Genomic DNA, 18,088 nt, shown 5'->3' with positions numbered 1-18,088 from the left:
GCCTTTTCTCTGCACAGCGGTGCATAGAATCCCCCAGCTGTGGAGGAAATTGCAGAACAGCTCCATTTAAGTGAGTGGTGTTACAATTCCCTGCACAGTTGGTGCACAAGTACGCAGTTGTGCAAAAAACAAACACTGAAGTAGCCAGTTAAGCCCTGCAGCCCCTGCATTTTGGGAAACTGCAGGGGACATGGCAGTCATAGCCCTACCAATCAAGGTGATGCCATATCCTAGCAATGTGCCATGACTTCTAATAGCGTGAATACCCGCTTTAAACATTCACACCTAAAAACACAATTAAATCAAAATAAAATCTTACCAGATTAAGTTTCCCAATTTTTACCAGCTCTTCTCCATCAACCGTCGTTTCTTTCATGTGAATTGTTACTGAAAACACTGAATGTGACCGACTGTAGAGAGGAATATTAAAAACAATTAAACACAAGGTACTGCAAAATAAAAACGGCCACATGAAACAGCAATGCATGTTATCTACAGTCTGCACTTGAACAATTCAAAGTCTAAATACTGAATGAAGTAACTCCACCTCTCAGAGCGGGAAATCCCAGCAGAGTCTGGAGCACAAATTAAAACCTGAATTACAGCCAACCAAAAATATGCCTGTGCACGAACTGTCGCAGCTGGGGAAACTGCACAAGGCTCGGTTATTACCTTCCATAGTATAAAGAATACTTCTCTGCTCAGAAAGGAAGCTGCATTTTTACTGACAGGGTGAGTCTATGTCAAACAGAGTATGTCGTCAATCTTTTGTATCAACTTATGTGTTGGATATATATTTTTAGCCAAATAATAAAAACTGCATGTTAGATTCCAGCCTAAGGCCCTGTTCACAGAGGTTGAGATGCATTTGGATGCAGAATCCGCTGCAAAAAAACGACCAAAATTGCTGGCCAATGATTTCAATGGGAGATGGAGACGCTTTTTTTCCCCACAATCGGAAAAAACGCTCGCGGGTAAAAGAGGCGACGTGCCCTATCTTGAGGCGTTTTCCGCCTCAAAAACCCCATTGAAATCAATAGGAGACGGAAAAACACGCTGTGAACGAAGCATTTTGCCGTGTTTTATGGCAAAAACGCTCGTATTTTTTCCTTTGCCTGTTGAAGACAGAGGCAAAAAATGCGTAAAAAAACACGTGTGGTGCAAAACCACTTAAAAAATAAATAAATAAAGGAGCGGATTTTTACAGGCCGAATTTTTTGCCTGCAAAAAATAAAAAAATAAATAAAAAAATCAGTGTTAACAGCGCCTAACTGTCTAGTCACACAGCAGCCTGTCAATGCTTGTAAGAAGGGCGGTGGGCAGCGCGGTCCTCATGAATGCATCATATTGATAACAAAGTCCACTTTATTATTTGATCACTCCTATTAGCCAAATGGCATAATAATGTAACATGCTGCCTAACATGAGCTTTAATGAAACCTTTGAAAAAAAAAAACAAAAAAAAAAAAACAACAGTTTGATGCTGAGGCAATCTAGTAGGTATCGCGAACTGCAAAGCATCACCCAATTCCAATCTCCCACCCATATAGGGGAAGGCATTGTAAACATACCTTTTGCCTCGGTCATGCAAGCTGCATGTACGAGAAAAAGAGGTTTAGTTCCCCCGGCACGATGGTCGCAAGTGCCACTCCGAGTGGCGGCCAATCAGACAGCTAGAGCAGTCACTCAGCAGAGGGACTTGGCTGGCAGCATGCAGAAAGCCAGGAGCACTTCCACATCAAGTGCCCTCTTCTGTGGCACTTGCAAAAACTGCACCAGGGGAATTAAGAATGGAACTTACATATCCGAGACAAAAAGTATGTTTGCAATTCCTACCCTTATATAAAAGCAGTCAGCAGTATTAAGGCATCAAAACTACTGACAGATTCTCTTTATTCAAAAAACAAAAATCAATGTATAACAATAAAACCTTAAGAAGCGACCTTATTAAAAAAAATATATATGTACGGAACATACCTGGAGTAAGCGTTCATTAGGGTGGATGCAGTGGTCCTCTTTGCTGCGCCTCTTTCTAAGATATGATAAACTTCATCCTTGTTGTGTACAGTCACTTCTTCCAGGCCCTTGATTATTACGCCTCTCTATGGAGACAATTATATTACATTCCAGTCTCTGCCTTAGAAGCCGACTACACGATACAGATCATAACCAACTCAAGACTCACTTTGTTGCGGGGATCATCAAACATCTGCAGCCTCTCGCTTACATCTGGAGCCGGACTTAGAAGGTCAAAAAGTTCCTCGTTGTAGATTTCCAGCAATGACACCTTCACAGAGAACTCCGTGCCATTCTCAGAAAGCTTTTCAAATATCTGGTGAAGAGTCCGAGGAATTATTCCTGCCAGAGGGTCCTGCGTACAACAAAGATTCTGGTCAGGAGTTGAAAAGTTTTGAAACATTGAAGCCTCAAAGTAATCCTAGGCCTCGTTCAAATCCTCCAACGTGGCGTGGCAAAGACTTACACAGCATGTTGGCTGACAAGACAGAATTAAAAAAAATAATATTTGCAAAAAATTAAAATTGAGATGAATGTTACAGGCAAGCTTGACCGCTCCACATCCAGGATCAGGATCCAGTCTTACCTGTTCCCAAGTAAACTCCTCATCAGCAGATCTTTCACCTTCCATAGTAAAGGTTTTCCCTGTGCCAGTCTGACCATAGCTAAAAGACAGTAAGTAACAGAAGACAATGTATGGTATTGATGTGGTAGTCAGTGGAATTTACCAACATACAGACTTTAAAGTTTCCAAAAGGAAGTCAGGGTGGTGTCAAAACCTTGGTGAATGGGACTTTGAAAGTCCCACTGACCATCTACCAGCTGCAGACATACCCTAAAGAGGTCTTCTGGTCAAATCTGTTAGACTGGTGAAGCAGTTACTTACTAAAAGAGTACAAACCGCAACCTACATAAATCAGCCTTCTCTGGCTGATGCGGAGGATCTAGTAGCAGTATACATAATATTCTGTCTGCACACGAGTTCAATTGGCACATACACCGTTAACATTAACACATTGCTGTAGCGTCATCCACGTGGAAACAAGACCTTGTTGAATGATTTTCAGATTTTTCTTTCCAATAAAAACACAGGCTGCGAAAGCAAAAAGCTGTACTTCAAACATGCACGTTCCACGTCATGACGCTTCAGCTTTATTGGAAATAAAATAAAAGATGAAGGTACAAAACGGGCGAGGGCTGGGTCTAGATTTCCTCCTACTGTTATTGTAGAATATTCTGTACTTGTGCGGTGGAGTTTGTGCAGGTGGCTGCAAACTGGAGTCAGCACGAAGATGAAACAAGTCTGAAACTAGGGGCAGGTTGCAAACTGCATGTCAGGAGGTCTGAAAATGAATATCGCAGCCTGGAACTTGTTCCCATGTCAACGGTGTGTCCCTACCTAATTGGCAGCAAGGCAGGCAGTGGCATAACATATGCTCGCCCCTGAAGTCCCGTCCCTCCCCCGCTTCAGCACCGTGGTCCCGTTCTCAGCCGCTCCAGTCCTGGAAGCTCCTGCAGTCACTGTTGCATTGGTGGAGAACGGGACCTCAGCAGTGGAGCCGGTGACAATTCAGGGGGGTGAGTATCTGCTAGTTTATTATGTCATGCCACCCACTGCTGATTGTAAAAAGTCCTGGATAACCCCTTTGAAGTTATTTTGAAATAAAATTGTTTGACAGGGCTGTCTAGGGTATTTGACGCGGTTATTACAGGTCACACATTCATAACAAGAACATATACTCACGCAAAAATGGTGCAGTTATAGCCCATAATAACCTCATTCAAGATGGGACATACCACGCTCCTGTACACTTCAATTTGTTTAGCTGAAGGGCCAAATACCTGTAGAAAAAGGGAAAGGGTATTAGTACTAAACTCTAATCACATTACAACTTTCCTGCACCCGAAGAGCTTACACTAATATATATATAACCCGCAGACATCCACAAAGGGTAGATGGTGGCCAAACAATCAGGACTAAAATAGTAAATGCTAAATTCAGTATTGCCAACTGTCTGAAGCCCTTTCCCAACCCTCATAGCTTTTACAAGTGTGGGCTCTGTGATATTGTCATAGAGCGGGGCGATTCGTGGTTTCACGCTGTGCCCGAATATATAAGACCCTCTTGCTGTATGCTTACATAGTGTACAGGGTAGCAAATAATGTAATCCGATTCTGCATGCAAACAGCACTGCATAGAAGGGACATATACAGATCACATCAAACCGACTTAGAAACTAATCAGACCATGTCTGGCCATACACAGGGGAGTATAGACATACCGTACAGTACAAATGTCAAAGTGGGTTGGCATTTTTTTTTTTTTTTTACAGTACTGGAAAGCATAGGCATCTACAATTTCAATGCCCAGCTTCCCGTTTAAGAAAAGAAATAAATATACAAATGGATCTATTAACCCCTTAAGGACACGGCCAATTTTGGCCTTGAGGACAGAGCAATTTTTTTTAGATTTTCTGCTTTGAATCCCGACGCTCATAACTTTTATTTTTCGTACGACGTAGTTGTATGAGACTGTTTTTTGCGGGACGAGTTTTACTTTATGTAGGTACCATATTTTGGTACAAATACATTATCGTTTAATTTCTATACATTTTTATTTTGGCGAAATTGCAGAAAAAAAAGCAGTTCCGCAGCAGTTTGAATTACTTTTTTTTTACACCATACACCGATCATAAATAATGTTATACATTTGTTGTACAGGTTGTTACGGTCGTGGCGATACCAAATATGTCTATTATATCATGTTTTGGGACTTCTATTTTAAAAAGTTTATTTATGAAAAATGTGTGTTTGTGTATTTTTTCACTTTTTATTCATTTATCATTATTTATTTTTTTTTACATTCATTTAACTTTTTTTTTTTTAATCCCATACAGGGATTTCTCATTTTGATTTTGTAACTGTAATGTACTGGCATAGATCTATATGCCAGTACATTAGCCTGTTACTGATCGTACACAGGCAGCTGTTACAACAACAACAGGAAATATGTTCAGACAGCCCTGGGGTCCTTCAATGGACCCTGGGCTGTCTGGCCATACGAGTTGTGGGCTTTGATCGCGTCAGTTTTTTTCTGTGACGCGATCAAAGTGCAGTCCCCCCTCCTTGAACGCCGCAATCAGCTTTCATCGCGGCGTTCAAAGGGTTAACGGCGGAGAGAAGATGTTTCTCTCCTCTGTCAGAGCAGGGCCGTGGCCCCGCTCTCGATCGCCCGTAGAGACGGCTGTCACACAGGACGAGAATGCTCGTCCTAATGCGCGAAGTACTCGCCGCTCAGGACGAGCATTCTTGTCCTGTGTCAGCAACCAGTTAAATGAATGCCCAAAGTATGCAACACTAATTTTTTGTGCTCTACATCAGTATATACTTGATGTAGAGCACAAACTGTGTGAACCAAGTCTAATCAATTTAAATTAAAAATGTTCAAAATAGGAATCACCCCTTCTTCACAAGCTGCTAAAATACAGTATATATTTTACAAAGCAGGTTTCCCTGATAATAAACTGATCAGGTGATGTCCCACTGATGGGACCCCAAGCAATCAGCTGTAATCAATAATGGAGTCTGTCAGCAAATGTTCAATTCCCCTTTAGCGCCACCACAGGGCAAACTAAGCATTACAGGATACCCATTGAAATCCCTAAGCGGTCCATGTAAGGTACAGATGTACTGGGTCCTCCACAGAGGCGCTCCTTGCACTTGCTTTTCGCTCCAGCTAATTGATGGAGATCCCCTATATTTGAAAGTGGGTTTCCCAAACCAGAGAAGTCCTATAAGCCACTATTATGAGAACGTAGCTTAACCTCCAGAGGGTCACAATAATGGTAGCCATCAGACTGCAGTGAACAGATTCATTAACATCTTCCTGTAATAATCACACAAAGAAGGTAGAAAACCGCTGCCTTCACCTACCATATCAAACGTGTAGTTTTTCTTTCCGAGTTTGTCATTTATACCACCAGTCCGGACAGAAACATCTTTATGCTGGGAGTCACATTCTAACACTGAATGAGAGTTAGCCTTCCGCTCCAACTGATTGAAGGGTCTGAAAGTAATACAAGATCCACATTGAGCCAGTGCCAACCTGATAGCCCCCATAATAACTTTGGTTCCAATGAACAAAACAATTAATAAATTCTAATACAAAGTCGTCTGCTGGTGCAATCTATAGAAAATAAAAACAGCAATAAATCCACCATCCAGAGCACATACCTGCATCTTACAACGACTTGGATGTTCTTTCCCTTGTCTTCTTTCTTGTTGGACATGGTAGATGGTTGGGATGACATAGTCACTAAAAGGGAGGGGGGACAAAACACCAAGAATTTATGTATTAGTACTTTAGAAGTTGGTGAAACGCTAGTAAGAAAGCTAAAAATTTGTTAAATAGATAAAGGGCCAATGTATTCGAGCCATTAAAGGAACAGTGTCACCCAAAAAAAAATTTTTATATCAGTTTGATGTTAGTGTTTTATTAAAAACGTTTGTATTAATTTGTGTGTTTGTGTGTTACTTTTTTTTATTTTTACACTTTGGCAGTCCCCATAGGGAAGATTTTTTTTTTTCCATTTCTGTATGTGTCGATTAACGACACATACAGACATGGAATACGGCAACTCCAGTCCATAGGAGTCAATGAACGGGACCCTTCCCATTGACTTTGCACTATGGCTCTGTCCTGCACAGACGCAGGTCAGAGTCAGACAGAGCAGAGCAGCTGTGTGCAGGGAGAGAGCAGGCGCCATCTTGAAGACCAGCTGCACTGCAGGTAAGATGTGTCTCTGCATGTCCCACTCTCTACCTCACAGACCCCCGCTCTCGTGACCCCCGACGGGCCCCCCCACCCCCGACGGGCCCCCCCCCGACGGCCCCCCCCCTTCCTTGTGTGAAGGACACACGATGAAACTGTACTGGGAAAGCCCTGAACAGTAAATCTCTCTAGTTGTGCTGAGACTGTTTGGGGATGTGACTAATGAACCTCTCAGTCTCAGCACAATTAGAGAGATTTACCGTTCAGGGGTCTGGGAAAGCTGGGTGACCACCATTACCCCTCCTACTGGAGTGTGATATTTATTAGTCACATCCCCAAACACACTCCACTAGGAGTGGTCACCCAGCTTTCCCAGACGCAGATATAACCAGGAAAGGGCTGGATGGACAGGCTGAGGGTGCACAGGGTTTTTGGTGACCCCCTCTGTCATGTGATCGGACCTAGGTTACCGGTTCATCAGACGGGGTTCATGTGACTATAACTCTGTCCATAACAAGAGACAGTGCACTCAGGACAAGCCCTGCCCTCATGCCATAGTTGTGTGGTTCTGTCTGCGGTGATGGCGGTGGGTGGCTCTGACACCCGCCTCCCCCGTCGGGTCATCTCAGGACAGAAGGGGTGTCCGGATTGGAGACACACCGCCGCACCGGTCCTCAGGTTGTGTCTGGTATTGCAGTTCACCTCCATTGAAGTGAATAGGACAGAGCTGTAATACCACACACGACCTGAGGACAGGTGCGGCGCCATGTTTTCCTGGACGACCCCTTTAAGACTGTGTGTGTGTGTGTGTGTGTGTGTGTGTGTGTGTGTGTGTGTGTGTGTGTGTGTGTGTGTGTGTGTGTGTGTGTGTGTGTGTGTGTGTGTGTGTGTGTGTGTGTGTGTGTGTGTGTGTGTGTGTGTGTGTGTGTGTGTGTGTGTGTGTGTGTGTGTGTGTGTGTGTGTGTGTGTGTGTGTGTGTGTGTGTGTGTGTCAGAGTGGAGTGTGCACGGGCGCCGCTGATACTTCATAGCCGCTTATCAGCTGTTTTGAAGAATCAGCGGCGAGAACACACACACACATCCCCCAAACACACAAAATCAAGTGTAATCAAGCGTTTGTGTGTTTTTTTGCACGTAAAATGTGCAAAAAAAAACAAAACATGTCAAATACACGGCGTGTGAACCGGTCAACTGAAAAGTCATTCACTTCACTTTCATCATTCTAAGGCTGGGTTCACACTACCTATTTTCAGGCGTAAACGAAGCGTTTTACGCCTGAAAAGACAGCTCCAATACGTCGGCAAACATCTGCCCATTCATTTGAATGGGTTTGCCGACGTACTGTGCCGACGACCTGTAATTTTACGCGTCGCTGTCAAAAGACGGCACGTAAAATAACAGCCTCGGCAAAGAAGTGCAGGGCACTTATATACATTATATGCAGGACACTTCTTGGGACGTAATTTGAGCCGTTTTTCATTGAATTCAATGAAGAACAGCTCCAAATTACGGCCGTAATTGACGCCTCGCAAAACGCGAGTACGAGCAATTACGTCTGAAATGACGGAGCTGTTTTCTCCTGAAAACAGCTCCGTCATTTCAGACGTAAATGTAGTTAGCGTGTGCACATACCCTAGGGGTATGTTCACACACAATGTTTTCAGCTGAAAAATCGGAAGCAGAACGCCTACAAGCATCTGCCCATTGGTTTCAATGGGAAATACGGCATTCTGTTCCGACAGGGCGTTTTTTACGTGGTAGTTTTCCCAAAAACGGCACGTAAAAAGACGTCCGACCAAAATGAAGTGCACATCACTTCTTGGGACGTTTTTGGAGCCGTTTTTCATTGACTTTATAGAAAAACAGCTCCAAAAACGGCCGTTAAAAAACGCGAGTTTGATTAAAAAATGGCTGAAAATCAGGAGCTGTTTTCCCTTTGTTTAGTAAGCGTGTGAACATACACTTAGCCTTTTGGTGTGTCCTATAACTTCTTCCAGCTGCAGAATCACACCCAATATGGCTGCCAGACACTGCTTAGCAATTTGCAGACACCTTTACCTGGCTTGTGAGAGGGGGGGGTGAGGTTCCCTCCCACATTTACAGCAGCTGTGAGTTAGGCTATGTTCACACGGAGTATTTTGGGGGAGGAATATCTGCCTCAAAGCTCCAAACGGAATTTTGAGGCAGATATTCCTCCCCCAAAATACTCCGTGTGAATAGCAATGATCGCGCCGTTTTTCGCCCGCGGCCATTGAGCGCCGCGGGCAGAAAACACGCTTTCTCCTGCCTCCCATTGAAGTCAATGGGAGGTCGGAGGCGGAAGCGCCCGAAGATAGGGCATGTCGCTTCTTTTTCCCGCGAGGCAGTTTTACTGCTCGCGGGAAAAAGACGCCGACGCCTCCCATTGAAATCAATGGGAGGCGTTCTCGGGCCGTTTCTGCCGAGTTTTGCGACGCGGTTTCCGCGTCAAAAAACTCGGCAAAAGACCCCGTGTGAACATAGCCTTAGGTTGCTTTGCCTTATTCACCTTGCTGTAATTCTGGGAAGTGCTCCCCCTGGTGGCCAACATTGGAAAACATGTCAAATTATTTAATTTTTAATACTTTCCACCATACGGAAAAAAAAAATAAAATACAGCAAAAAACTTAAAAAATATAATAGAAATAAGTAACGACACTTAAAAAAAAAAGGTTTAATTTGCGACACATTCCCTTTAAGTAAGCACATCTATTAAATGCCCATATTTTACCGAAACAGGAGTAGCACTCTAATCCTTGAGCTATTTCTTGCAGTTGCACACACTTGGCCAAACTGAGAATCCATTTTTATGGGGGGGTGTATATAGTGATCAGTTTATGTAAATGGTCAGCATTACGGACTAGTGCAGGTAAACAGGAAATTCACAACGCAACCAAAGTCCCCAGATCAGCATTGGGGACCAAATTTGAAAAAAATATTTACACTAGAGGTTTGTTAGTTAAAGTGCAACAGGAGTTTGTCAAACTTTTAGACATGTCAGAAGTTTTGATTGGTGGGGGGCAGAGTGCTTAAACCCACACCAATCACTAAAACAAAGCGGCAGAAGTGCTCGTGTGAGCGTTCAGCCGCTTCGTGTCTGTTCGGCTTTTTCCGTTAAGCCGATGTATCGGAGTACGAGCTCAGACTTTCTATTGATCCTGTTCTCCGATACACTGAATTCCGGAAAAAGCCGAAAAGACACAAAGCAGCTGAACGCTCACACGAGCACTTCTGCCGTTTTGTTTAGGGGTCTCAGTGCTCGGACCCCCACCAATGAAAACGACTGACATTTCAGAAGTTTGTTAAACGTTTAGTTACCCTTTACCATCAGCTCTACTGACAAGTCTATTTTAGTAAATACTTGTATTTGCCTATGAAAAAAAACAAATAAAAAAAAAAAGTTCCAGAATTGTTTGTTTTTTTCTTAGAACTCTACGTTGTGCTATTCCTGTTATTCTTCCTAGAAATGTATAAATAAATTGACAATTGGGCGTTACCATTCCCCTTGTCAAAGGGGTGTGTCCTGAGGCTGAACACTGATTGGACAGTGTCAGACTGCAGGGACACACCCCCAATTGGTAACACCCAGTTGTCAGATGATTAAAAAAAATAAAATAGTTGGAACGTCTCAACATAGATTTTGAAGAGAAGATGCTCCAGAATTGTTACATTATGGGGAACAGGAAAGATATAAATAGACCTTATGTCGCATATGGGTGTAGGCGTGCAGGAAAGACGCTTTCAAAGTTCACATTATGCGGAACACAATTATTTAGGCCTCATGCACACGACCGTAATAGATTTTACTGTCCGCAAATATGGATCCGATGGCTACGAATACATATCCGTAGCGGTCCTCAATTGCGGAAGTGCCCATAGACTTCTATGGGCGAGAATGTGCCGCAATTGCGTACAAGACAAGAATAGTACGTGTTCTACATATTGCGGATCATTTCTACGGCCCGAACACATCCGCAAATATACAGAAAGGTGTCCATGTCCAATAGAAATAAATGGGTCCGCAATTTCATCTCTAATTACGGATGAAAATTACGGTCGTGTGCATGGGGCCTTACTAAAACGGACTAAGGCAACATGCACACGACTGTAAAAACACGCCTGTAATAGACTTCTATTGGCCACGGGTAACTTCCCGTTTGCGTATGGGAAAGTGCGCAGGCCGTAGAAAAACATAGAACATGTCCTATTTCAGGCCGTAATTACGGCACGAGCAGGCCCATAGAAGTCTATGGGGCTCCGGTAATTACGGATGGCTACGTGTGTGCACCCGTAATTACCGGAGCGTTGCTATGCGACGTCAGGGGATTTAAATTTTTGAATAAAGAGAAGCAGAGAAAATGGCATCTGAGCGATCATGTGACCCTTTTAAGGGATTTGGACATGATTGTTACATAGTTTCTAGACCCCCTATTTTTACGTTATCTGTATTTATGGACCCGTATTTACGGGCACGGGTCCATAAATACGGGTTAAAAACGTGTGACAAAGGACCCGTATATACGGGAGGGAAAAATACGGTCGTGTGCATGGGGCCTAAGTGTCAGCTTAGATTTACAAATAAGAGGAACAATTCTTATTTTCTTAAAAAAAATAAAGACAAATAAAAACAAAAAGGAACATTTCAGAAGAAAACATTGATAGTTGGTTAGCGATGACCCCATAGGAGTCACAGGGGAAAAAAAGTGCTACAGCATAATGTGCCCTAACCACTTTGGTGTCGATTAGACATTCTTAAAGGGTCATGATTTTTATTTTATTATATTGCTTTTAATATAATATTAACAAAATTTTTATTTAATTGTGCTCTAATTTTTTACTTTTACTTCTCTATGGGGGCTACCATTTTTTTTTTTAAATCTCAGACAGACCAAAACGCAGCTCGTTCGTAGAGCGAAATCCGGCACCATTTATGTGGACCGGAAGCCGCTGCCGGACAGTAAGAAGACGACTTCCGGCCGCGGCTTCTGGCCATATGTTCAACAAAGCGAAGGCGCAAGGAATAGGAGCGTAGACCAGCGGAGGCAGGAGCAGGTAATTTATGTTCGTGTATGATGTGTGTATTATGTTCGTGTTATACTGTCGCCTGAGCCCTGTATCTAATCCTCCTACACTGTGCAGTCGCTCATAAAATGGCAGCATACAGTGTAGGAGGTTTGAAGACATTGAAACCCTTCCTTCTCCTGGCACTAGCCAGAAGAAGGGAGGGGGGATTGTGTGAGGACACTAGAGGACAGTGTGTCCACCCCAAATTTGCAGCATAAATCAATGAGGTTGCTTTACCACAGTGACCATGCTGCAATTTTGGGAACTGCTCCCTCTAGTGGCCAGCACATGGAAATGTTATAAATTAGAATCTAATTTATAATATTTCCTGACTTGTGAAAAAATTAAAACAATGTGTAATCACTTAAATAATTGTTTAACTAAAAAAAAAAAAATTAAAAAAAATAATTTCTAGCGACACATTCCCTTTAAGAGTCAGGATCTGACTGCACATCATTGAGGTTGGTGGCATTTTCATAGTACAGATCCAATCTACTACGCAGAACTTCAGTGTACAGGGTTTTGGAGAAACGAAGATCACAAGTCTAGAGGACATTAGGGGGATCTAGAGGATAACAGCATTTAGTCTGTGAAACTTTAGAAAAATGTAGACCTTCATGAAACTCAGATCCACCGAGACTTACTACTCAAAATCAGAAAATGCCTTTAATGCTAAAGGCTTACTCCTCATTAGCTTAGAGAGGGACAGCACTTGCAACCCTAAGGAGCTTTTTAGGAGAAGCTTCAGGAATCGTACAATTGCCCAGGCAACCGGACTGCCCACTTAACTTCTGGTGGGACTTCAGGCCACACACATAACTAGAGTTAAACTTTAAAATCGGTGGCATGAAAAACACAGAAGCGGAGTCAATGACAGCATTAGGGTATGTTCACACTGAGTTTTTTTGCAGGCTGAAAATTCTGACTCAAAATTCCGTCTGTAATTTTGATCTGCCTGCACACCGTTTGCGCGCCGTTTTTCGACCGCGGCCATTGAGCACCAAGGGCAAAAACCACTTTCACTACCTCCCATTGAAGTCAATGGGAGATCAGAGACGTAAACGCCCAAAGATAGGGCATGTCGCTTCTTTTTTAAATCAATGGGAGGCGTTTTCAGCGTATTTTCCACGTCAAAAAAAACCTGTGTGAACAGGGCCTAAGACTCCACAAAGCAACTTAAAAGCGGAAGTGCACCCCCCAAAATATTTTTGAACCAGTAAGACAGTTCATGGAGAAAAGCGACCACAACTATTGCTATAATGTATCACCGGTTTTAAAGGCAGAAATCAGAGTTCTAGCACTGTGCATGGCTGCAGGGTCTTCATTTTGATAGGCAGTTGCGATTACAAAACACAGACCCTCGTAGATCTTATCTGCAGTACATGTCTGTACAAATAGATTAAGTAGAGATCCCCTTTATATGTACTTCTGAGCACAGATCATGCTCAATGATTCTCTGTATTGCAAATTTTGGATATTTCTGGTTTATTATTGACGATACAGATCAAATCATTACACTCATATTGGTGACACCTGATAGGGTATTCCAGCCGTAGCAAGTGATGGCAGATCACTAGAATACAAAAAAATGGGAACTCAGCACTCCTGAGTTCCCATTGGAAGCCTACTCATGCACCCTTGAAAGACGGAGTCCTGCGGGATCAAGAAAGATCACTAGAATACATCACTTGCTGATCAATAGAGGCCCAACCTGCAAGTCCCCTATGGATTGCTAGTACCAAGAAGCAGGGGCGCTCCTCCTGAATTTTTACCTGCACAGTACCTCAGCCTTTCAGGCACAGCGCAGGTAGTGCAACCCATTCATGTGATGACATCCTAGCAATATGCCATTCAGGTTGTCGAAGGAAAACCCCTTTAAGAATAGACATGCAATCATGAGTTAAAGGGGTTGTCCAGGTTAGGGGCTATTTTTCATAGTTATCACCTAGCCACAGGATAGGTCAACAGTATATTATCGTGGGGGTCTGACAACCGGACCCTACACCAATCAGCTGCCGAGAGCTATGCAGTGGTCAGTGCCAGAAGCAGAGGTCTCTGTACACTGTAAAGCGGCCATGTTGCAGCTCTGCTCCTCTTCGAGTAGAAGCAGAGCTGCAGTAACCCAGGGGCAGCCAGAACAGCTGATCGGTGCAGGATCCAGGTGTCGGACCCCTGCGGATCACATACTAATGACCGATCCTGTGGTTAGGTCATCAGTATAAAAAACAGCCCCAAACTGGACAACCGCTGTAAAGAGAACCTGTCACTAAAGTCTATAACACGCCCATCTCAAACTATTTTTTTTTTTATACTAATACCTGAAAAGGACTAGTTTGACAGTGACATCTAGATTGGGATTTACAAGCAGTCCAGCACATGGCATCGGTATAGGCTAGGGCTACGCAACATAAGATCGCAACGGTGCACTAAAATTGCACTAATTTCTGCCGACTGTCAAGTCACTGCGCGATCACATTGACCAACATTAATTGCGCTACAGCAGCGTGACATTGCAATGTTACATCATGCAACCACAACTCACCACATAACCCCGGCTGCACAACGACTTATAACTTCATATACATATCCTGAATCTGACTATTTTGACAGTGAAACGTCTAGAAATTTACAAGCAGTCCAGCGTCACGGCGTCCGCTTAATCCCCAAAAAAAATCTAGCGCCAGGTTCTCTTTAAGCATGACACAACAGGGGAAGATTTTAACCAAATTAGGTTTTGGGACCACACATAGAAAAATAAATACCATTTCCCATATCTACAATGGTCCTCTATATGGTTAGAAATATCACGCCCTCGTCGCCTCATACACGGTTCTCAATCTATAGCGTTTAATACCGTATACAAAACAATAGTAAAAAACAAAATAAAAAAAATAAAAAATCTGCCTAATTTGACCGAAATACGAGTCAAAAATTGCTACAACAGTAAAAATTTAATAAAAAAAAAAAAAAAAAGACACAAATTGATAAAATAATTCTGGCTACTTCAGGGGTTAAACCCACTTTTAAATGCAAATTTATCTTCCTGGCCAAAGCTGAACATATGGATTGACATGCGAGAACGATGAAAGTACCAAAAACAGAGAATCGATAGTCAGTATCGTACGAGGGATGATCCCGCTATGTGATACACCGTAATCGTGCACTGCTCTAAGGAGGACGGATCAGCTGCTCCTACCTGTTAGCGGTTCCGGTCCACACTGATCACGGTTCCTTATACTTGATGGTGAACGTTACACAGCCGCCGGCTCCCTCTACACTGGGGAGATTTGAAAATTGCGCTACCGATAGGAACAGCCAATGAAACCTCAGATCCACCAGAGAAGGCGGATTGGCCAGAGAGGAGACACGGACACGTAGATTGGTCCGCAAATGACACGTCCTTACTGATTGGACGGGCTTTGTAACACGTGATCATGTTTAAACTACAGAAGCCTTTTTGTTCTGCATCCCTAGCAGATGCTGACGTCACGTATATTGGGGAGAAGCTCCGCCCACTAGACTGTGGTGACGGTTTCCTGTTTACTAGGAAACGAGCCCAGCGCCCTGTAGTGTGTGTGAACTATGGCAGCGAGGATCACATTATAGCGTTTTTACTTTTTTAATCTTTCAGCCATCTCTCAGGTCACAGCACTAATGATTCCTCTACAGGAGAAATACAACTTTACAGACAGAGCGGAAACTCTTAGGTCTCATTCAGACAAACGTGAATAACGCATGTGTGCTGCGCATGGAAATCACATGCAGCACACGGACCCATTGATTTCAATGGGGCCGTTCACACGCAGGAGTTTTCATGCAGCGAGAGTCCGTTGCGTGAAAATCACTGCATGTCCTATATTGGTGCGTTATTACGCAGTTATTTTTTTTGAGGGAAGTGTCATATTTTTAATGGCGCTATTTTGGAGTCCATATAACTTACGGATTATAGGGGTTTTCCTAGAATCATAAATGATAACTATCCACAGAATAAGTAATCATTTTCCCCATCAGTTGCAAGAATGGAGGAGCTTGAATGGATCGGTGGTCAGGCATGCTGCTGCCGCTCCACCAAATCTCTATGAGAATGATGAAAACAGCCCAGCTCTATACTTTGGCTGTTTCCATCCGGATTTACATGCAGCTTTTATGGCTTCTTTGCACAATAAAATCTGGAACAAATACACAGAAGCGAGTATACTGTCGATTTTCAAAACTGCAGGATGCTCCCAAATACAAAACCCCATTCACATGAATATTATTGGTTTTTTTTTTTGCAGATTTTTGATGTGGAAACCATGTGTGAACTTATGCAGATTGTCCAATAATGTTTGACATAAACAACCACGGAATTTGAGACAGACTTATACACTTTCCAAAAGCCCTTTCAAGGTCCATGAAAACAAGTGCCGATTGACGATAGATAGATAGACAGACAGCTCGTCGATCGGCGCTCGTTTGGTCCTTTCACAAGGAGCAATGATCGGTTATGTCTGGGGATGAGCGATCGTTAATACGATCATTGGTCCCCATACATTTCCATTATGTCGGCAGCACATCTTCCTTTTTACGCAGGGAGATGTGCTGCCGACTAGCGTCCATTTTATTGGCCATGTAAACGAGCAGATCAGCCGATAAATGAACGTTTGCTCGTTCATTGGTTGATGGCTGCCCTGTTTACCCAGGGCAATGATCGGGAATGAGCGTTCATAGTAATGCTTGTTTGCCTAATCATTGGCCCATGTAAGAGGGCCTTAAAACTAGTGTCTGTGCTACAATTGGGGTTCTCAGGTATTCCATCCCTAGCAATCAGTCTGTTTCCGATGACTTAAGTCCTCAAAGGCCAAAATGTCAGTAAGATTAAGGCGAAAATTTTATTGACCAGATTTTTGCAAAATTAGATTTGGTGAAGAGCCCCTTTAAGGGGTGCGGTCAAAAAAGAATGTGCATTTAATATGTATGGTCATTTTATACTTTTGAAACAATGTTTAGCATATATTTGGCACCATATAAGATTCCATGGCAGAGCAAGAAAGGCCACTTGGCCTGGATTATAACCAATCCATTATTATGTCAGATAATTGAGGTAATTAGTTGATGATAATGTTACTTTATTTTGTCTATGCCAAATATAGTCACACCCTCTTAACCAAATAAACAACTTGTCATAATTTCTCTAAATATTGGATGACACCATCTGCCCTCATTCATTGACCTTATTTATAGGAGGACAGCAGTAAAGCTGAATTCACACGTCACTGAAAAAAAACTCGATTTTTGCAGCGATTTTCACAAAATTGTGTAAAAAAACGGAAATTCTTTACTCAACGTGTGAACCCAGCCTCAGTGCAGTTGCGCACGACTGAGTGTCACTCGGGCTGTTCTTCACGGCTTCTGAGTGGCACCCAATAATTTTCATGGACCCATTCACTTTAGCGGGTGAATCGGGTCCATGAAAACGGACCAGACTTTCCGATCCGTGGAAAGATAGGACATGTCTTATCTTTCCAGGGATCACGGACGGGACCCGGCCAGCGCACAGTTTCGTGTGCATGGCACATTAATACTGAACAATTGAAGGCAGGGCTTTTCTGTAACATGGCAAACAAGAAACATATTCTAGGTGCAGGTCAAAACTTCAGGAATGCTTCTAAAGACAAAGTATTTTGGCCGTGGTGTGTCTCCCCTCCCCCAAAATGAAAAAAGCCTTAAAAACAATACGTAAAACGTACCTTCCCTTAATTTAAAATTGTGCTTATCCCCTTGACGAAGACCAGACCAGTCCAGACCCTAGAATAAATACAGACTCCAAATTAAATTTATACCCCAGACCAGACCTTAAAATAAATACAGACCCCAGAATAACTATAGACCCCAGACCTCAAAATAAAAAAAACCCACACCAGACTCCAGAGTAAATACAGACCCCAGACTAGACTCAGAATTAGACCCCAAAATATAGATGTCAGAATAACTACAGAGCCTAGATCAGACCATAAAATAAAGACACCAGACCCCAAAATAAGTTCAGACCCCAAAAATAAATAGAGCCCAGACCAGACCTTAGAATGTAAACCCCAGAATAAATGCAGAACCCAAAATAAAAAAGACCCCAGACCTAACACCCTAAATACCGACCCCAGACCACAACCCAAGATAAAATTAGACCTCAGAATAAATATAGACCGCGCCAGACCCCCAGAATAAACTCAGATCCCAGAAT

General features: G+C 43.0%; 1 protein-coding gene across 2 annotated transcripts in view; it reads right to left on the bottom strand.

The window, feature by feature from the left end:
* KIF11 (kinesin family member 11) overlaps positions 1 to 17,618 on the bottom strand; it is a 41,246-nt gene extending 23,628 nt beyond the window's left edge. Inside the window, exons 1-8 of one of the 2 annotated variants that reach the window (XM_075841003.1) lie at positions 17,598 to 17,618; positions 6,250 to 6,331; positions 5,950 to 6,082; positions 3,761 to 3,858; positions 2,603 to 2,681; positions 2,186 to 2,371; positions 1,978 to 2,102; positions 320 to 410 (exon numbers count right to left, since the gene is read on the bottom strand). In XM_075841003.1, coding sequence (XP_075697118.1) covers positions 320 to 410; positions 1,978 to 2,102; positions 2,186 to 2,371; positions 2,603 to 2,681; positions 3,761 to 3,858; positions 5,950 to 6,082; positions 6,250 to 6,326 — 789 coding nt within the window. In that variant the 5' untranslated portion in view covers positions 6,327 to 6,331; positions 17,598 to 17,618. Of the gene's footprint in view, positions 1 to 319; positions 411 to 1,977; positions 2,103 to 2,185; positions 2,372 to 2,602; positions 2,682 to 3,760; positions 3,859 to 5,949; positions 6,083 to 6,249; positions 6,332 to 15,064; positions 15,182 to 17,597 lie in introns of those variants that run through there. The other variant, XM_075841002.1, reaches the window with a different exon arrangement.
* Between the last annotated feature and the right edge of the window lie 470 nt (positions 17,619 to 18,088).

This window comes from Rhinoderma darwinii, chromosome 11 (genome assembly GCF_050947455.1).
Source record: "Rhinoderma darwinii isolate aRhiDar2 chromosome 11, aRhiDar2.hap1, whole genome shotgun sequence".
NCBI classification, from domain to species: Eukaryota; Metazoa; Chordata; class Amphibia; order Anura; family Rhinodermatidae; genus Rhinoderma; species Rhinoderma darwinii.
The sequence above is the reverse complement of the archived record's forward strand: the minus strand, read 5'-3'. Positions and strand labels throughout refer to the sequence as shown.